At 55.8% G+C, this 20,528-nt stretch overlaps 2 protein-coding genes across 4 annotated transcripts in view; one reads left to right on the top strand and one right to left on the bottom strand.

Moving 5' to 3' along the window:
- CDH23 (cadherin related 23) overlaps nucleotides 1-20,528 on the top strand; it is a 459,756-nt gene that overhangs the window by 354,899 nt on the left and 84,329 nt on the right. The window contains exons 27-30 of the mRNA XM_054522498.2: nucleotides 2,158-2,306; nucleotides 13,554-13,614; nucleotides 14,848-14,996; nucleotides 19,992-20,127. Of these exons, the coding sequence (XP_054378473.2) occupies nucleotides 2,158-2,306; nucleotides 13,554-13,614; nucleotides 14,848-14,996; nucleotides 19,992-20,127 (495 nt within the window). The remainder of the gene's footprint in view (nucleotides 1-2,157; nucleotides 2,307-13,553; nucleotides 13,615-14,847; nucleotides 14,997-19,991; nucleotides 20,128-20,528) is intronic.
- On the bottom strand, nucleotides 1,193-9,797 carry C8H10orf105 (chromosome 8 C10orf105 homolog). Of its 3 annotated transcripts, none has more exons than XM_009245503.4 (2): nucleotides 9,111-9,797; nucleotides 1,193-5,831 (listed from the first exon to the last, which is right to left on the bottom strand). In XM_009245503.4, the coding sequence occupies exon 2, from the start codon at nucleotides 5,824-5,826 to the stop codon at nucleotides 5,425-5,427; it is 402 nt and encodes a 133-aa protein (XP_009243778.3). In that variant the 5' UTR covers nucleotides 5,827-5,831; nucleotides 9,111-9,797; the 3' UTR covers nucleotides 1,193-5,424. The 3 variants fall into 3 exon arrangements, with proteins under 3 accessions (XP_009243778.3, XP_054378475.2, XP_054378476.2); XM_054522500.2 differs by having other exon boundaries at nucleotides 1,193-5,905; nucleotides 9,111-9,796; XM_054522501.2 differs by lacking the exon at nucleotides 9,111-9,797 and adding an exon at nucleotides 6,527-7,835.

The raw sequence follows: 20,528 nt of genomic DNA, 5'->3' as shown, positions 1-20,528 counted from the left end.
GTTACTTAGGCCTAAGTCACATGCGCATCTGTGGAGCTGGGGCAGTCCCACCTACCCAGCATCCCAGGCCTCAGAACCTGGAAGGGAGGGTCCACAGGGGGACATTCAGGACATGGCCTTCCCAGGGGAGCACAGGGCAGTGCTGATGGACAGAAACAAGGGGTGCCCACTGCAGCCTTGGAGGCCACATAAGGTTTCAGTACATGAAGAAGCAGGGAGGGCATTTCAGGCAGAGGCACCAGCCCATGCAAGGGCCTGGAGGTGGGAAAGCGCCCTGTGTGCACAAGCACACGTGCATGCGCCGCAGCTGGCCCATGGAGTGGCCCACACTGGGGAAGGGGAGGCTGTGGTCAGGTAGGGCCATGTGTGGAGGCCTAAACATTGGCCAAGAAGTTTGGTCTTTGGTCTCTGGGCAGCAGGGAGCCCTTGAGGGCCCCAGAGGGGAAGAGTGGTATGATGAGACCTGTGCCGCCGGGTGCCCCTGGTCCTCCCAGGAAGTTTGCAGTGAGCTGAGTAGGAAGGGAATGAATTCTCTGGGCCTCACTCTCTCCAACCATCAGTCCCTTCCCAGCCTGCCCATGCCCAGATGCCTCTGCCCTCTGCCCTGCTCTCCTCCCCTCCTGGAATGGCCGCCCACCCTCTGGAGACTTGTTATCACCCCTGAGTCCAGCCTTCACTTTGGGCATTGGCTGGCAGGAGGAGAGGGCTTCCGCCAGCCTTCTAGGGAGCCTCCCACACACACACCAATCCCAGCCAGAGCAATAAGCCAGCCCCCAAGGGTGGTGGGAGGTTGGTCTGGAGAGGAGCTTTGGAGGGTGAGAAGACCTACCTCCAGTGAGCAACAGCACTGCCACGTATGGTCAGCTGGCATGGGGAAGAAGGATGGATTCACCCTAGGTCTCCAGGCTACTCCAGCTGTCTGCACCACCCCCTGGGGTGACCACTCTTGCCTGGATGTGCAGCGCTGGTTACAAGCTCCTTCCTCCAGGGAGGACAACACAAGAGCTGCCCTGGGGCTGAGTCAGTGCCCCATCCTCACCACCTCCCAGCCCTGGGAGGGTCCTGTGGGAACTGGAGGGACAGAGTCTCCGGGGACCTTAGGCTTAGATCCCAAGCAAAGCCCGTGTCCCTGAATGCAGAGGGGATGTTTGTTTGACCTATCCAATATTTTATAAAGAATGACCATTAGTTGTGAACATTTAAAGATCAGGAGATTTTATTTAAAAGCTCAGATGTTCAATTTCTCATGAGAAATCAGAAGATCTGGTGTCCTTGGGCCCGCATTCTGCCTGTCCGCTGTGGACTGGAGTGGAGGATAGCTGCCCCTCGAGCGGGTCAAACACCAGGTGTTTGACCCAGGTGCTATACCCGCCAATCCCTGACAGCAGTTGGCTTTTTGCTCTTAGTACCTGTATCTGCATCCTAAATTTGCCACGACAAACTACCACAAACTTAAAACAGCAGAAGTGTATTCTCTCCCGGTTCTCGAGGCCAGAAGTTAGAAATTAAGGTGTTGGCAGGGTCACGCTTCCTCCAAAGGCTCTAGAGAGAATCAGTCCTTGACTGTCCCAGTTTCTGGAGTCGCTAGGCATTCGGTGGCTTGTGGCAGCATAACTCCAGCCTCTGCCTCCATCTGCATGTGGCCTCCTCCTCTCTATCTCAAGTGTCCCTCTGCCTTTCTCTTATAAGGACACTTGCCATTGGGTTTATGGGCCACCCAGCTCACCCAGGATGATCACTTCTCAAGATTCTTAACGTAATTACATTTTCAAAGGCCCTTTTCCTAAAGAAATTAACCTTCACAGGTTCCCAGGGGTTTAACATGGGTCTGTCTTTTTTGGGAGCCATCATTCAATCCACTTGAGTGCCTCAGTTACCTCCTCTGTAAAATGGGGATGACAGTAAAGTGCCTGCTTCATGGGGTTGCTGCGAAGACTGAATGGATTAGAAGAATGGCTGGCAGGTGGTGTTATCTAAGTATTAGATACTGTTAGTGTTATTCCTAAGCTAAAAAGGAAGTCACCCCTTGCAAAGGCTAGGGCAGATGGGGCGGAACAGGGCATCTCTCTGGCTGGTGCCCGGGAGTGTGCAAAGTTGCAGGAAGTGTGCCCCCCTCTCAGGCAGCTGCTAACACCTGTCTTCCTTCAACTCCCACAGACAACGGCCCTGTAGGGAAGCGGCACACGGGCACAGCCACCGTGTTCGTCACTGTCCTGGATGTGAATGACAACCGGCCCATCTTTCTGCAGAGCAGCTATGAGGCCAGCATCCCCGAGGACATCCCCGAAGGCCACAGCATCGTGCAGGCAGGTGGCCCGTGGCCTCTGGGGCAGGTGGTGGGCTGGGGGAGGCGGGGCCGCACACGGCCCTGAGGGCACATGCTCAGTGGCACCGGAGGCGGAAGCAGGTGGGGGCCCAGGGTGGGTCTGCTGCTCTGGAAGGTGCTGTGGGGAAAGGGGAACCCAGGCCCTCTCCCATCCCAGGGAGTGTGGGCCCCCAGGTTGCAGAGCTGAGGATAGGGCTCTGGCTCCCCACAAACAGAAGGAAGACTTGGCCTCCCCCTGCCTATCTCCCGCCCCACCCAGAAGGACCTTTCAGAGTAGGGGGGAGAAGGAGATGTCACAATTTCCCGGAAAGGAGTTGAGAAGAGAGCCAGGGCCCAGCAAGGCCCAGAACAGAGCTGCTTTCACAGAGCCCTTGGCCGAGGCTCCCCTCTTGGGAAGTAAACAGGCACAAGAAGAAAGGGCTCCTTTGCCCAGGGAGCAGGCGCAACAGCTCCAAGGCTCAGGGGGAGAGAGGGGAGGACCCTGAAAACGATTTGGGTGCACACCCCCACTTCTGCCCAAAGGCCTCAGTTGCTGGGTGGGGAGGGAGGCCCGAAATGAATGAGTCTCTTTACCAACTATGGGGTTTCCAACTCAGAGGCTGAGCCAAACAGCGAATCTGGGCCTGCCCACTGGGGCAGGCTCCCAGGCTTGGGAGGGACAGAAGCGTGGGAGGCTGGCAATGCTCCCCTCCCTGCATCGGGACCAGGAGGCGGGCAGGAAAGGGCTGGGGAGCAGGGAGCTGACTCCCAGAAACACAGAAAGCCCAGAAAGCCCTGGGGATTTGCGAGAGTGTAGTGGCTAGCTCCAGAAGGAGGAAGAAGAGGGTTCTCTCAATCAGGGCCTCAGCTTGTGAGGACTTGGAGCATACCCCCGTGGCCTGGTGCCTGAAACCCAATTGAGAGCCCTCCCCCTCCTGGACTTTTCCTTCTTCAGGCCTCAGGGCAGCCTCACCCCCCACCCCCACCTCCGGGAAGACAGTGCCTAGTGGCCAGCAGGGCCTGCTGGTGAGGTGGATGGCTACAGGCTGAATCCAGCCTAGGATGTGCAAGGAGGCCCCAGGGGAAGCAAACCAGGAAGAGGTCACTGAGCCGGAAGGGAGCAAGGAACAAAACCCTTAGGGAGGAGGCCTGCCCCTCTTTCTAAACCCAAAGACTTGGTTTCTATTTACACAATGCTACTCTTACTGAAATCCTAGAGCCAGCGAGTTAATATAGGGCAGCCCTGAGTTCTCCCATTTCTCAGGGAGAAATGCAGGGTCTCAGGATGACTTCTCCAAGGTCCTCTCGGTAAGTTTCTTGTGAAGCCGGACTCACTTTTTGAGATCAGATTGACTAGGAAGGAGGGGACAGTGGGCTTCTCCAATAGGGCCTGCTTGGAGAGAAATCTTTCTAGGGTCATCTGAGGGAAGATGAGGCTCTGTGTTGTGCCGGCTCCCACCAGGACTCCTGCCTCAGAGGGTGGGGACACCCCAAGGCTGGGCCACTCTTCACTCTGTACACAGAAGCCTCATACTTCTGTGCACAGAATTGGGGAGTCAAAGTAAGGGGCTGGATAGCCTGGCCCTCTGCAAGCTCCCAAGCTGGTAGGAAAGGGAAGACATAGACAAAAAGGACCCATGCTGCCAAGAGAATGTTCCTTGTCCTCTCCAAGAGAAGTAGGAGACAGTAGGGGCGGCTCCAGGCAGGAGGGCTTCACAGAGTGGGTGTGTGTGAAGCATAAGCCACAGTTAGTGGGTGACAGATCTTTCAGTTTTCCTGGAGTTTTGGATCAAGATGAGGCTAGAAAGATTAATTGGAGCCAGCTCCCAGAGGGCACTGCACACTGCGCTGAGGAGCTTTGGCTATATCCATTTGGCATTAGGGAGCCAGTGAAGGTTTTGGAGCTGGGGAGTGGCAAGCCAGAGCTCACTCCTTGGGGAGACTTGGCTGGCTGCACTGTGGGTCACAGCAGGATGGGGGTGGGGCAGCTTTGTGGTAGGATCCTGGCCAGCTGATTGGGACAGGAACTGGGCAACCCAGGTCCTCCCTCTGCCCACCCTTCAAATTTGGGACCTGACCAGTGTTTAACCCTGGCATTGTGGGGAGAGGTCAAGGGTTTGGGATTCTGAGAAACCCATCCTGGGGTGGGACTGCTTTGACAGGTCTTCAGCAAAGCACTCACCAAAACCACAGATAGCATCCCTAGTGTGGGCCAGACCTGGGACCCCACAGCTGTCCTGGAGAGGTCTGGACCATCCCACCCTCGGGGAGGCTGCCGCTTTCCCTGGGTGAGGTGTGGAGCTGCTGTGAGCTGTCCTCCTCCGAGCCCAGGTGGCATCACCTCCAGCTGCTGGAAATGCCCTGCCTCTTGCCACTCTGTCACAGCACCCACCCTGGCCTCTGAAGGGAGCCTCCTTGATCATCCTCAATCCCTTCCTGATTGATCCCAACGTGGGTGCCCTGAAGAGGGGCCACCAAGACAGCTGCCAAGACCATGCTTGGAGAACCCTGCTTGCTCCTCCTCCTAGCCGGCACCCAGGCATCTGTTCCACCAGGAGGGAGGCAGCTGCTCCCACGGGGCACCAGGCAGATGCTGGCAGCACCCAGGAAACCCAAGGAAGGGAGCCCTGAGGTTTTGCGCCAGCGCTGGGCCAGCACAGATGACAGGACAGTGTCTTGGCCCCGGTGTAGGCTGAGCATTTCACTTGGCTAAAGGGAACCTTTGCCATTTGGCAACTTCTCCAAGCTGGGCTTTGGCACCTGGAGGGCAAGGCTTCTGTGGCGAGCGAGGGTGCTGCTTCTAGGAGGTGGTTACGAGCCCCAGGTTGTACCCTGTGGAGCCTCAGGCCGAAGGCCTAGATGACCACGAGTGCACATCTCTTGACCAGAAGTCTTTCATCAAGCAGCAGCTAGGGGGTCTGCAGAGAGGAAGGTGCTCTTCTGAGGATCATCTTTGGGAAAGGGCACTGGCCTGGGCGTGCAAGGAGCTTCTGGGGGTGAGTGTGTGTCCCAGGCTGCTTGGGCCACTGTCTTCCTGCAGCCTGCAGCACCGGTCTCTGAAGCAGGAGGATCTACAGGTAGACCTAGGGGGATGTGGGGGCATGTTTGTGGACGCCCCATCACATCTTAGTAGATTCCGTGTAGTCACAGTGGCCGCGGTTGTCGTCGGGGCTCGGAAGGGGCTGTCGAGGGACGGTGGGCCGGCCACGGCGGAAGCTGTGCAGGGAGAGGCGCAGGGAGCCCAGGCGCTTCCAGAGCCGGAGCTGGGGCTCACTGGGGCTCCCGGGGTGGTGGGGCATGCACTCGCGAGCCCTGCGGCGCCTCGGGTCCAGCGCGGCCGGCTTGCAGAGCATCATGAACAGCAGACAGGTGGCCAGCAGGAGGAAGATGCAGGCCAGGGCAATGAGCATGGGGAGGGGGTCGGTTGCCTCTGCAAGGGTCCCGGGAGTGATGGGAACTGAGAGAAAGGCGAGGGGGCTGTTGGCTGGGGAGCCGGCGAGGCTGGGGCCCTCTGTGCTCATGGCTCCTGCAACAGCAACAAGACAGAAGCTCAAAGGCAGATCAGCTGGACACAGGGCAGCAGGTGCGGGGAAGACTGACCTAGGGAACATGGACGGGGGTGAGGCACTGTTAAACTGGACAGTGTCATGGCCACATCACAGGTTAGGACAGCGAGGTCCAGAGACATGACAAGTCTAAGTGCACACATAGCTGAGCAGTGATGGAGCTGGGCCCAAGCTCAGGCCCTCTTCCTGCTCCACCCCCTGCCCATCTGCCACAGAGACAAGAGGGCGGTGCCTGTCTGCATTTTCAAATCAAACCTCACGAATCATCACAGGGTCTTAGGCCTGGAAACTTAAGACCAACTCCGTCAATAACTTGTTCTGTGGCCAAGAGCAAGTTATAGATGGTAAGAGGCCGCAGCTGCCAGGGTCCCTAGCAGTTATCTAATACCAAAGCTGCAAACTGGGGGCCCACGGGTGTGTTTAGTTGGGTCCTTGCCGTGTTTTTATCAATTTAGTTGTGGATATTTTCAAAATAATAACAGATTTCACAAAAATATATGGGTGCCTGAATTCTCTTGAAATGTCAGAATTTCACCACTGGCATTGGCCCATGTTCCTGCCTCATCCCTGTGTCTGGGGCTGAGCAGCCGCTGCCCCCTGTAGACAGGACACTGACCTCCAGCTCCCCACCCTCCCCCACAGGCCCACCACACACCTTATTTCACCCGCCTGGCCCCGTGGGGATTCCTGTGGCTGCTTCCCCATGCAGTCCAACTTGCTCCCATGACAGGTGGGAAACTGAGGTCCAAAGAGGGGATTTGGCATTAGGGAGCCAGTGAAGGTTTTAGAGGTGGGGAGTGACAAGCCAGAGCTCACTGCTTGGGAAGGCTTGGCTGGCTGCATTGTGGGTCACAGCAGGGTGGGGTGGGGCAGCTTGGTGGTGGGAAGGCCAAGGCCACATTGTGAGCCAATGGCCAAGTAAAGGCCAGAAGCAGATCTCCTGACTCCTGGCCCCATGGCCTTGCCACCCCTCTGGCCCCCAGCCCTTTCTGAGCTCAGTGAGCTGTTCTGGGAACAGGTGGGAAATAAACCCACAAGGAGTTGACAGGGGGGCTGGAAACCCCCCCAGGGACATCATGCACCTGACAGGGCATTTCCGTTCCCACTGAAGATCATCCCATTAGACGCAGTGCAGCAGACGGTCCTTGTCGATGGAAAACCAGGCTGAGCTTTTGGCTCAATATGTCTGGGGTTGTAATAAAAATGCTCGCAGATCCTGGCCAGGAGATAACGCATGACCAGAGGGTACAGATGAGCAGGGCCACCTGGAGAGCACTGGCTGGGCCCTCTCAAGGAAGTGGAGGGGCCTCAGCCCAGAATGATGGTGTCAGTGCCGGAGTGCAGGCCCAGTGTGGTCAGCTCTGTCAATTTCCCAAGAGAAGCCAGAAATCTGGATTTTTTTAAAGGCAAACATTCTAGACATTTAAATGTTGGCAGCTAATTCAAATTTGTTGAAGGCAAGAAAGAAGAGAGGTGGGGTGGGGGAGAACAGAGCAAAAGCCAAATAAACTTGATTTCAAAATAATGTGAAATGAATTTTCAAATATTTGAAACACTACACAGGCCAAACCAAACATATAAGCAGAGGACGTCCAGCTTGCAGGTCAGCATGTGTGATCTTTAAATTCTACTGACGTGGACAAGCAATCCCAGGGGGTCTGATAAAAAGTCGTGATTTCCCTTTAACCTTGGGGTCTTTCCTTTTCATGAGGGTGGGGGATAGCAGATTTTCCTCCTTCCCAGCTTGCAGCTTAGATAACAGTTGAGTTTCTAGCACGGAAGCTCAGGAGGAGGAAAGGCGTCAGGTCATGCTCAGAGAAACCCTGCCACAGGTAGTGGGGACGGGAGTGGGCCACCTAGTCCCCCACCCGAGGGACTCCTGTCCCTACCCCAGGCACTCACCAGCAGCCGCAGGACCTCACTCCTGGCTCCCCGCACCCAGCCGACTGAGGGCATGCAGAGCACCCCACCTCCCACCCACTCCCCATCACCACCCCTCCCAGCACTTCCAGGCAGAAAACGACCCCTCCCAGCTCCCAGCTGGAAAGTGTGATGCCCGTCTAGCTGCCCAGGGCCTCCGCCTTTGCTGCATCAGCCCTAGAGAGCACTCTGGCTGGGCAGCTGTTCATGGATTGGCCTTTCCTTGAGTCTGAGCAGGGAGGAGGGATGGGGTGTGCCCACCGCTCATTCCCGTGGGGAGAAAATCAACCATCCCTCTCTCCTACCCTGGACGATGCTTGGCCGGGAGTAAGAAAAGGGCAGTCTGAAATGGGAGATGCCTCAATCCTACTAGTTCTAATGTTATTTCAAGGCCTTCAAAGGAATCTGGAGACCCTGTTGGGCTAGCAAAGAGGATCCAGGCTTCAGGCCTTGGGACCTGCTTTAATTAAAAAAATAAGTGAGGCCAGGCGTGTTGGCTCACGCCTGTAATCCCAGCACTTGGGAGGCCAAGGCAGGAGGATCACTTGAGCCCAGGAGTTTGAGAACAGCCTGGGCAACATAGTAAGACTTCATTTCTGAAAAAAAAAAAAAAGTTTTTTTAATTAGCCAGGTGTTGTAGTATGTGCCTGTGGCCCCAACTACTCAGGAGGCTGAGGCAGAAGGATCATTTGAGCCCAAAAGTTTGAGGCTACGGTGAGCTAGAATCATGCCACTGCACTACAGCCTCAGTGACAGAGCAACACTCTGTCTCAAAAAAATAAAAAATAAAAAAAATAAGTGGAGTTGTAATTAGCATCTGAGTAGTTCCTGTGGCAATGAGAGATTCCTAAGTGCTTGAAAACAACACGACACCCTTCCCGGAGCATGAGGCGAGTCCAGCTGCCAGGCCCCTTGACACCTGCTACTGACCAACCAGCAAAGGCCAGCTAGTACTGGGAGAGGACGCCTTGCCCGGACCAAGGCCAGGAATCATCTGGAGGGCAGATGAAGCCACTCCCTTCCCACTGGGGCCAGGGTGGACCAGCGGGCCCTGCTCTGGACATATTTCTGCAAGCTCAGTCTAGGACCCTCCTCTTCCCTTGGAGCTCCACAGAGCAGGAGCTGCTGTGGGCAGAGAAGACTGCTGTGTGGCCTCGGGCTAGTCCCTACCCCTTATTGGGCCTTGTTTTCCCTCTCTACAGAACCAGAGGACTGCCTAGGTCTGAACACACCCTCACATTCTCCCAGGAGTCCCCCAGCAAGGGTCTCCACCACACTTCCCTCTCCAAGCCTTCTCCTGCAGTCCCCCAAGCACTGACCTCAGAGCCAGACCCCAGCCGTCCCGAGCTCGAGCTCCGTGGAGAGGTCTTCTCAGCTGTGGAAGGGAGGCCCGAGGAGCCCTGGGCAGTGCCTGTGACCCCAGCCCTGCCAGGCTCTGCTGTGCCCTGCAGCCCTCGGTCAGCCTGGCCAGCAGAGTGGCCTCCCCGTCACTCCCCAGCTGGACCTGGCTTTGTCTAGAAGACTTCGGGCCCTGCCTTGGGGGAGGGGATAGCTAAGGGAGTAGGGATGGCAACTGGGTTGGGAAGAGGGAGAGGGGAGCTGTCCAGAGACTCTGGGATGCCCCCCGGCCTTCCCACCGCCTCGCTCCAGCCTGTCTCCTTGGAGCCCTCTCAGGGGTGGAAGACTCTGGGGAGACGCGGGGGAGGGTTTTACTGCCTCTGCGGCCCCATGGCGCTCACCTTCCCCTGTTGGAAGTTTGAATGGTATGGTCGGCGGCAGCCAGCGGGTCGCTATTCAGTGCCTGCCAGCCACCAGGTTACCCTGGAGAGGGGCTACAAGCCATGGCGGGAGGGGAGCAGGGAGTGTTGGACCCTGGCAGCCCCTGAGGCCCCTCCTGCAGCGTCCCTGGGCCCCGCTCCTTCCAGGCTTTTCCCTCGGCTTCTAGAAGAGCACCTTCCCTTTGAAGGTGTCTGGTTACAGAAGCGAGGGGTGAGGGGCATCTTCAAAGGTCAGGGGGATCCCAGGGCAGAAAGCACAGGACTGACGGACTTCCAAGGCCATGCTCCCCACAGTGCGGGTGGGCCACGGGAGACCTCCACTGGAGGCTCTTTCCAAACCACACACACACACACACACACACACACACACACACACACACACACACACACACACACTTCCCTCCCCCAGCCTTCTTTCTCCCCGGAAGCCAGAGCTTCCCTGGCAACCAGCCGCCTGCTTTGGAGCCCAAGTCTTTGGCAGCTTCCCCACCAGGGACCTCCAAGCTCCCAGAAATGCAACTCAAGACAGGAGTCATGGCCCTGTCCAAGACCTGAGCCTCGGACCCATTCCCTTTTTTGGAGCCCCAGTTTCTGGTTTTTAGCTCTTCCCTCCTGCCCTTGCCCACAAAAAGAGGCACTGTCTGCCAACCCCAAGATGGACAGGAGATTTCCTATGGACTGTTAAAGCTGGAGAGGTCCTCAGGGGTCATCTAACTCCTCTTCTGAGAGAAGAGCGCCCCCCTCTTCTCTCAGATGACCTAACTGAGGCCCAGAGAGGTGTGACCTGCCCAGGGGCACCCAGCAAGTGATTGGTGGGGGACTTGGTGTTTTCCCTGTGCTGGGTGGGCAGGTGTGGGCAGTAGGCATCCAGGGTAGGCAAAGCATCCGGCCCAAAGGTGTTTCCAATGCCCAGAGTCCCCACTGGGATTCCTGCACCTTCCATCACAGCATTCTCTGCCTTCATTTTCCTTAACTTCCTCTTCTGAAACCAACCGAACACTTCATCTGTGGCCCCCATTCCTCCTGAGATGGCAGAAGACAAAGCTTCCAGGGTGCCGCAGGCTGCTGGAGCAGGGAGGCATCAAGGAAATCTCACCATGGATAGGCATGCAAGGGCATGCTCTGGGCAACGTGGCTCTCCTCCCCATCCTGAGCCCTTCCAGATCTGGACAACTGAAGCACCCCGTTGCATCCCTCCACCTGCCACCTCCTAAGGTTTCTCAGGGAATGGAGAGAGAAAGAACTGCATGGCAAGGGGCAATCCAGCCATCCCCGGCATAAATCAAGAGGGCTCTCTGGAGAAGGTGGCGTCACTCATGTCGACCTTCACCACACATCCCCATGCTAGGCACCAGCCAGGATGCTTTGCAGGATGACTTCTGATCTTCCCCTCAACCCTGCAAGGCTGGTCATCATTGTGCTCAGTCTAGAGATGAGGAAACTGAGGCTCAAGGGGGCTAAAGTACTTATCCATGGTGCCATAGAGAGTAAGTGACAAAACCTAAATTCATGCTTGGGTGTGCCTGACCCAGAGCCCTTGTTCTTTTTGCTTCAGTGTGCTCGTCCTCCTCCCCACCATCAACATACTCATCAGAATCCTTAGACACGCTTACCTCAGTGCCTGGATGTGCATCGAGGCCAGCACCTGCTGCAGGCTCCTTGCTCTCCCTTCATACCACCAGGTCTATACTCCCTGTCCTGTGGAGGTTCCAGGGCATCAGTGCTGCTGATTGAGGCTGTCATTCCACTCTTCCAACCACAGCCCTCTACTGTCCCTGCATGAGCCCTTCACTCCAGACTGGGGTCCTAGTTCCTTCACCAGCCTCCCCAGCTGCCTCTACTTCGGCTCACACTGTTGCCCAGCACAAATGTTCTTCCCAACCTTCTCTGCTAAGCCAGGTTTCCTCCATCCTTCCAAACCCAGCTCCCTCCTTTGGAAACCTTCAGCCAATCCCACCCTCACTGCTTTCTTGATCTTTGCTAGCAGGAACCCATCCCCATCTTCTCTGCAGGTTTGTCCAGTGAGCAACGATAGGAAAGCCTACATTAGGGCTTCGGGTGGCAAGAAAGAAAATTCATTCTATATTATCTTAGGCAGGGCCAGACATGGTGGCTTATGCCTGTAATCCCAGCACTTTGGGAAGCCAAGGCGGGAGGATTGCTTGAGCTCAGGAGTTCAAGACCAGCCTGGGCAATATAGCAAGACCCTGTCTCTACAAAAAAAATAATAATAATCTAGGCAGAAGGAGAAGTGTACTGTAGCAATACTGGTATACCCTACAGGATCAAAGGAAAAATCAAACAGGGAGCAAGGCACAGATGGGCTCCTGGAATAACTGGGCCCAGGGATGCAAACCAGGGCTGAATGTTGTATGTGTCCTGCATTCGTGCTCACTGAGTGTCAGCCTAGTTCCTCTCCCTGGAGCTCTGCTTCTAAGTCGTTCACATATTTGACCCTACTGTGTGCCAGGATTGTTGTTCCAGAGACCAGGGATATCGCAGTGCACAAAGCCCTTTCTTCCTGTGGGGATATAGGCAATAAACAAAGATAGCATGTATCAGAGGGTGACCAGGGGTAGGGAACGCCAGGACATTGGAGTGGGGGCTATAATTTCATATGCAGTGCTCAGGGAGGGTCTTAGGAGAAGATATTTGAACAAAGACCTGAAGGAGATGAGGGCATGAACATGCAAATATCTGGAGGGAGAGCTTGCCAGGAAACAGCCAGGGCAGAAGCCATGAGGCCAGCACATGCTTGGTGTTCAAGAAACAGCCAGGAGACCAGTGTGCTAGGGCAGTTAAGAGGAAAGAGTGGTGGGAAGTGGGGCCCAGGGATACGCAAGAGAGGGGCTGTTGATATTCCCACATTTTACTGCTAGAAAGACTGACTCAATCTCTCTGGGCCCAAGGTCAACAATCCCAGAGAAGGATGTGATTGGTTCAGCTTTGATCAGGCACCCAGTCCTGGACCAATCCCCTCTGACCATCTTGGCAGGGTCAGGAAGAAAATAGCAGCTCCCATGCACACCGCAGGGCTGAAGTGAGAGGTGGTGAGACAAGGAGGAGCAGACCCAGAAGAAGTGGGAGAGCCCCGGGCCTTACAAAGCAATTCACCACAGATCTGACAGGATGACATGTCATAGGAGGGTCCAGCCTCTTCCTGCACTGCCCTGGGGGGTGTTTGTTCTCCACTTATTTTGGGTGGGCAGTGGGTAAAGCAGGTATTGAGTTATTGGCTTGACAGGACTCATGTTGGGGTCAGCTATGGTTCTGCCAGTAGCCTCGAGGCTGGACTCCTTGTAAAAAGGGCTGAGCACTAGGCAGTGTCTCAGAGTGACAACAATGTCCCCCCCGCACCCAAGCCCACCAGAGGCAACACATAAACACATAAGCCTGAGTCACAGCCACGCCAGCCGGGCCAATCTGAAGCTAGACTGGGGTGATTGTGGGTGTGAATGAACATGGAGCTATCGTGTGGGAGGAGGGCTCCTGGGCTTCCACAAAGTGACCGTTACAGTGTACAGTGCCGGCTGGGACCCAGTGTGGCCAGAATAACTTTGGGCCAAGGAAATGCGGGCAAGAAGCAGCCATGCAGTCCAGCCACCCTGGGAGAGGCTCCTGGGCTCTGAAAGGCTGCCGGGTAGGGAATGTGGAGGGATGGGACAGCCTGAGAGAGTCTGGACCCAGCGAGCTGCAGTGCCATCTTTCACCTTCTGCCCCAGCCTCCCTGTGAACCTGGAGGAGGATCAGGGGCAGAGCTGGTCCTGGACAGGGCCGCAGGGGCCATCAGTGGTCGGACATCCTCTTGGGGATTAGAAAGACACACACGTCCCCTTGTCTCCCACAGCCCCAGCCTCTATGGGAGACCGCAGGTTTTGGCAGGATGGGGTGGGATGCGTGAAGGGAAGGAAAGGAGCTCTAAAAACCTCTTCTCTCCCTGCTGGGTGGCATTCAAGAAGTAACTCGTGTCTCATTCTTCCGCAGCTGAAAGCCACGGACGCGGATGAGGGCGAGTTTGGGCGTGTGTGGTACCGCATCCTCCATGGTAAGTAGGCTGCCCTAGGATGGGGGGCAACCCTCCTGCCCAAGGGAGGGCAGAGCTTCTCTAGGCTGCCAAGGGTCTGGGAGATGAGGCCAAGAAAACCCCCAGGGCTGTACACATGGGGCGAGGCCAGAGGAAGGAAACAGGGACATTCTCCTTATTCACACCAGGTGGGTGAGGGGGCAGCTTTTTTGATTATTTGTTTTTGAGATGGAGTCTCCCTCTGTCACCCAGGTTGGAGTGCAGTGGCGTGATCTCGGCCTACTGCAGCCTCTGCCTCCCGGGTTCAAGGGATTCTCCTGCCTCAGCCTCCCGAGTAGCTGGGACTACAGGCGCGTGCCTGTAATTTTTTGTACTTTTAGTAGAGACAGGGTTTCACCGTGTTAGCCAGGATGGCCTCGATCTCCTGACCTCGTGATCCACCCATCTCAGCCTTCCAAAGTGCTAGGATTACAGGTGTGAGACACCGCGCCCCCAGAGTGGCTTTTGATTGCTGTGTTCCTGAAGTCCTGGTGTCCTGCAGAGCTTCCCAAAGCCATGGCCCTGACAGAGAGGGCCCAGAGCCCAGGGCAGCCCCCAGCAGCACGCTCCCCAGGCACTGGGTCTCATTGGTCCAACCAGAATCTGGTGCCCATCCCTGATCCAATCGCTATGGCCAGAGAATAAAATGTGCTGATCCTCCCACTTCTCAAATCACTGCCCACAAATGTTATGGACTGACAGTAGAGGAGAGTAGATCCCCAAAGGAAAATCAGGGTGCTGTGCCCAAAAGATGGGGGAATGAGTGCTGGACCAGCCCCGAGATGTCCACTAAATCCTGGATTCAACCACCCATGGAGAATTTGGTTTCAGTCCCTCTTTTTGGAGTGCCCCAGATTCTTCTGAAATATTAAAAAGGCCTCACACTACCCACATCTGTGGGTGTAGGAGCAGGGCGAGGGGGACCAGCAGGAGCCCCACCTGCTGGGGACCATCAACACCAAGATGACGGCTTTCAGGAAAGAGCTGCAGGCCTTCCTGGAGCAGGTGAACTGCATTGGGGATGGCCTGTCTGCCCTGTCCCCCCTCACAGAGTCCTCCAGCTTCCTCTCCACTGTGACTTCCGTGTCCCAGAAGACCCCCAGCCTCCTCACAAGGAGGGGACTGGTGAACTTCTGCCCCCAACCATGGCAGGCCAGCACAGCAGGAGACTTCTGGGCAGGGCCGGTGTTCCAGGGAGTCTGTCCCTCCACACAGGTAACCATGGCAACAACTTCCGGATCCATGTCAGCAACGGGCTCCTGATGCGAGGGCCCCGGCCCCTGGACCGGGAGCGGAACTCATCCCACGTGCTGATAGTGGAGGCCTACAACCACGATCTGGGCCCCATGCGGAGCTCCGTCAGGGTGAGGCTAGGGGCGGGCTGGGGTGCTGACCTCAGGACAGGGCTAAGCCCACAGCTAGAACAGAGAAGGCCATTAGGTGGCGCCTGGTGTGGGCAGGGCCACCACTGGTTTAGGTGCTGAATGACATCTGGGGCTAAGGGTTTGGTGACAGATGCCCAGCCTGGGACTTGGACTTGTCATTTTGCTCTGAGTTTGTTCCTCCAGCTGTGGAAAGGAGTCAGTGATACTGATGTCTGTCCTAAGGGATGAAAGAGGTGTCCTTACTGTACTAACCCCTGTATCCAGAGCTCTCTAGGGTAAGTCAAGGAAATCTCACATGGGTGATCTTGGAGGTACAGATGCTAACTTCATTTTACAGATGAGAAAACTGAGGCACAGAGAAGTTGCTAGTGATAGAATCAGGACTGGAGCCCCCATCTTCTGAATCCAAGTTCAGTGCCCTTTCCAATGAAAGTGACCCTAACATATTCCAGTCACCTCTCCCAGCTGCCTCATCAACTGTATTCTTTTCTGCCCAGCCTTATCTGTGCAGCCAAAATCAAATCAGCCTTCGTCCTCCCAAATGGTTGAAAACCTACACACAGATGTTCCCACTGGTTGTGTTATGTGCACTACCGCCAGCAGGGGGATGACCGAGATGAATGAGATGACCTCTCAAGGCCGCTTCACCCCCACCCCTACACACTCAGCAGCCCCCAGCCCCTTCCCCTAAACCAGTGAGTCAGACCCCAGACATCAGGAGTAGGAGGGTGATGGGAAGAGTCAGGCAGAGCAAGCAGGGACTTTCACCCAGAACTGAGCGCCCGGCTCCTCTTATCAGCCCCATCTCCACCCGCTGCTTCCCCCAGGCTGGAAACAATGAGCGGTGGTCACCGGGTACTCACGATCACAGACACGATGGGTCTGATTGCTCAGGGGCTGTGCTGGGGTGGGTGACTCAGCCCTGACCGGGATCCTGCTGACACCCCCGACGCTTTGCCCCAGGAAGAGCTGGGAAGACACCTGGGTCCTTGCAACTGCCCTGAGTGAGACCTGCCCTGTGGAAATGGCTGAGAGGGTCAGATACCCTGGTTCTTACAGGGCTCTGGTGATGGAGACTCAGACACAGTGACCTGGACATGCGCACAGCCACGCTGGCTTGCATAACTGTGAATCTCATTCGCGGTCTGGTCAGTACGCCCTCATCAGAGCCTGCCTTGTGTGGGGCCTACTTCAGGGCACAGAGTGACTGATGTCAGCGAAGCTGGGGTTGGGTCTCTAGACTTCAGGCTCCCTAACCACAGCCCTCCATGTGGCCCTTGCTCCCCGCTCCCTCCCCCAGGCATGGTGGGCACCTGCCTCCAGGATCTCCTCCCATCAGTGCCTCAGCATCATGGCTGCAAACCTCTTTTAGCCACAAACCTTCTGTATAAACAAAATGATATGCAGCATCCCAGGGCACGGTGTAAAACAGATGGAAGCCAGACTGTGACAATCAGTGCAGGGGTGGGGCTCCCAGAGCCACACCTGCTCAGCTACTTACCTCCTGCCCGTCTCCCCGTGAGCCCTGAGGAATAATAAACCCTCACACGTGCCCGATATTTTTCTAAATGCCTCGTGTACTTTAACCTCTGTAACCCTCATAATAGCCTTATGAAGTAGGCACTGTTAATACCCCCATTTTACAGATGACAAGATTGAGGCGAAGAGGAATTAGCTGACTTGTTCAGGGTCACACAGCGGTAAGGGTGGAGCCAGGCTTCATGCCCTGGCAGCCAGCTCAAGCCTGTCCCCTTAACCACTACACCCCACTGCCTCACACAAGCCTCTTCAAAGCCCAGTCAGAAACCACTGCCTCATTCCCACAGGGTAATTTTAAGGTGAGAATTTGAGGGCTGGCCCCTGGGGCAGGTGCTTGGTGGCACTGTAGTACACAGCCTCCACACCCATGAGACCCGGGAGAGCTGGGGACCTTCCTGCAGGCAATGTGGGGACTCTGGCTTTCCGCTGGACTCATTTTCCCAGCAGCAGGGGAGAGATGGCTTGCAGGAACCATCCACATCCTCCAGTTCCTGCCTCAGAGACCGGGGACAGCCCCAGTGAGGGGCCGGGGAGTACAGAGTGAGACAGTCCCCGTAGAGACTGGGTGTCTCAGGGTGTACACGGCACATACACACACACGCACACATGCCCATGCACACCTCCTCACCCTGTCCTCCTAACCACTAGCACCCCATTTTGCAGATGAGGAAACTGAGGCAAAGCCCTGCACTGGCACAGCACTGGACAGGCACAGCACTGGACAGAAAGCAGGTCTGGTTCTCCAGGAAGCCCAGTTGCTCCCACTTGCTCAGCAAGAACCTGACAGACCTCTGCTTCCTGTACATCTGTGCCTCTCAAGTTTGCAAACCATCTTGCCCCCTCCTGTCTCTGCTGCTAAAAACAAGGCTGAAACAAACCAGAGGATGGTGGCATGTAGCCAGACTCATGGAGTACAGGCCACACCCCAGCTCCCCAGCTCCGTGCCACCTCTCTCATCTTGTCATTGTACTATCAGTCTGGCCCTGTGTTTTCCCCACGACCCTTGGAGTCAAAGTCATTTGGACAAGCAGATTCAGGAAGGGTAAGGCGCACAGTTTTGAAAGAGGAGTGGTTAGTTTCTGTTTACAGAAAAAGAGTTCCTGAAATTCATCCATGCAAATTCCCCCCATACCCGCCCTACCCAGGACCTTCCCCAGCCAAGTTCTGGGTGAAGCCAAATTTAGAAGGTTCCAGCCTGTGAACAGCTGTGCTCTGGAGTGGACACGTTAGTTTGCATAGTGGGTTCTGGGTGTCTGGACATGAAAATTCTAATGACACAGCAGAGCTTTGGGAACCCTAGAAGCAGCGATGCAGAGAAACTTTTACACCCATATGCCTGTCCGCCCCCAGCCCTGCCACCCTCCCCACCCCAGAGTCCTCCACTGGTCAGGCTGCTGTTTTCCGCTTCTACCAGCCAGAAGCTCTGTCACTTCTCTCCAGCTGATTCCCAGCTAATCCCCAAAGAGAAAGCAGGGCTGATCCCAGAGGCAGTGACCAGATGCCAGACACACATGCCTCTGCTGCACATGCCACCGGCCCCTCCCTTAGTGCTGGTCACCACATGTAAAGTCTGTATGAGGCATCACAGCCCCTTCCCCATTTGCTCCCCTCTCTACTTTGCTGGCAAGTTCCTACCGGCCCTGGCTCTGTTTGGCTGGGAAGAGGGCCCTGGCTGTGTTTGGCTGGGAAGAGGGTGCCTCTCCTGTTCTGGGGCCAGCTTACCCCAGCATAGAGCAAACAGCTAAAAGCTAAAAACTCCTGGGCTCCAGCAATCCTCCCGCCTCAGCCTCCCTAGTAGCTGGGATTACAGATGCATGTCACCACCCCCAGCTAATTTTTTTTAGAGACAGAGTCTCATTATGTTGCCCAGGCTGGTCTCAAACTCCTGGGCTCAAGCGATCCTCTTGCCTCCGCCTCCCTAGTAGCTGGGACTACAGGTGCGTGCTATCACCCCTGGCTAATTTTTTTTGTATTTTTTGTAGAGACAGAGTCTCATTATGTTGCCCAGGCTGGTCTCGAATGCCTGGGCTCAAGAGATCCTCCCACCTCAGCCTCCCAAATTTCTGCGATTACAGGCAAAAGCCACCATGCCTGGCCTCCATAAACACCTTTTAAACTGTATTATGTTCATGATGTACAGTGCACACATTCATAAAGAGAACTTAGAAAGTGCTGGTAAGCGGTGAGGAAAATGTTGCGTAATTGCACAATTCAGAAACAGCCACTACCTTGGATGGGGGCCTCAGAAGCAAACCCTGAGACAAGGATTGGTGTGAAAGTAATGTGTAAGAAGCGCCCACAGGAAAAGGTGGAACAGGGTGCGACCAGCAAGGAAAAACAGCCAGCAAAGTGGCATGGAGGGAGCTAGGCCTCCGTCCCCCAGGGAGCCCTAAAGCATCCCCTCACTGCCCCAAATAGGGCCAAGGAAGCTGGAGTCTTTGCTCTCCACGCCCATCAATCATTGGCTCAGGGCTGCCCTAGCGGACGGAAGTTCCCAGGCATTTCTGCTCACTGGGCTGGTTTCCAGCAGCCCGGGTGTGGATGCAGTGGGGTGGGGTTGGTCCTCCCCAAAGAGCCTTAGGGGCTGGGAGCTGGCCGTGAGAAGGTGCACAAGAATCGTAAAGAGTGCTGAGCACTGACATTCTCTACTACAACTGCCATTGTATTTTCACCTCTATTTTCTAAGATCTATTTTGATATTTGATTGGGATCACTTTGAATTTTTTCAAGAACTTTTGCAGGCCCTGGCTCATTTTGTCTTCATAACAACCTTAGGAGTGGCATGGAGTGTGAATTATTATTATTATTTTTTTTTTTTGAGACGGAGTCTCGCTCTGTTGCCCAGGCTGGAGTGCAGTGGTGCGATCTCGGCTCACTGCAACCTCTGCCTCCCGGGTTCACACCATTCTCCTGCCTCAGCCTCCTGAGTAGCTGGGACTACAGTCACCCGCCACCACGCCCGGCTAATTTTTTGTATTTTTAGTAGAGATGGGGTTTCACCGTGTTAGCCAGGATGGTCTCGATCTCCTGACCTCAAGATCTGCCCACCTAGGCCTCCCAAAGTGCTGCTGGGATTACAGGCATGAGCCATCGCGCCCAGCCGAATTATTATCTTAATATTACCACTTTATAGCTGAGAAACTGGTGTCCCCAAAGAGTCACTAATTAGTCAGATGTCCCACAGCATTAGTCAAAAAGCCAAGAGCAAGATGAAGTTCATTCCGAAACAAGTAATGTTTGAGCACCTGCCACGCGCCAGGTGCTGTGCAAGGTGGTAGGTCACAGTGACCCACCAGACAGGCCCGGGGTCCCAGAGGGAGCTCACAATGGGCCCAGGAAAGCAGTGACCACACAAGCCAGCCACAGTGGGCCAAGCCCTGGGCTTCCCAGCCTCCATCCCACCCTGATCTTGCACCCCTGGCCTGGTTCCCACAGGTGATTGTGTACGTGGAGGACGTCAACGATGAGGCCCCCGTGTTCACACAGCAGCAGTACAGCCGTCTGGGGCTTCGAGAGACCGCAGGCATTGGAACGTCAGTCATCGTGGTCCAAGCCACAGACCGAGACTCTGGTGAGGCTGGCAGGAGGAAGCCGGGGGTCCCATTGCTCAAAGCAAACCTCCCCAGCTCACCCAGCCCCTCCTTCGAAACGGTCATCCCTGATGCTTCAGGCTCCCCATTTAGCCATGTCTAGGCCAGGGAAGGGCTGCTGGGATGGTCTTGATCGCTTCCCACCAGATGCCCCAGCCTGAGAGGGTTGGAATCAGGGAGAGTTGTCCCAACCACTGGGTGGACAGAGGAGAGGCTACAAGCTTGAGAAGTCCAGCTCTGTCATCCTGGGACCCAGCAGCTCCCACTAGCCTTTAGAGAGGGGCTGGGCAGAGCTGGGAGGGGTAAAGAGGATCCGTCAGAAAGCTGGCTGCAGCCTGGCCTGCTCCTCCAGCCCCTCCATGCCCTCCAGGACCAGCTCAGG

This window comes from Pongo abelii, chromosome 8 (assembly GCF_028885655.2).
Source record: "Pongo abelii isolate AG06213 chromosome 8, NHGRI_mPonAbe1-v2.0_pri, whole genome shotgun sequence".
NCBI lineage: Eukaryota > Metazoa > Chordata > Mammalia > Primates > Hominidae > Pongo > Pongo abelii.
The sequence above is the reverse complement of the archived record's forward strand: the minus strand, read 5'-3'. Positions and strand labels throughout refer to the sequence as shown.

Bases quoted from the DNA above. Each gene is read 5' to 3' on its own strand.
- C8H10orf105 (XM_009245503.4), bottom strand. From the start codon at position 5,826: ATGAGCACAGAGGGCCCCAGCCTCGCCGGCTCCCCAGCCAACAGCCCC.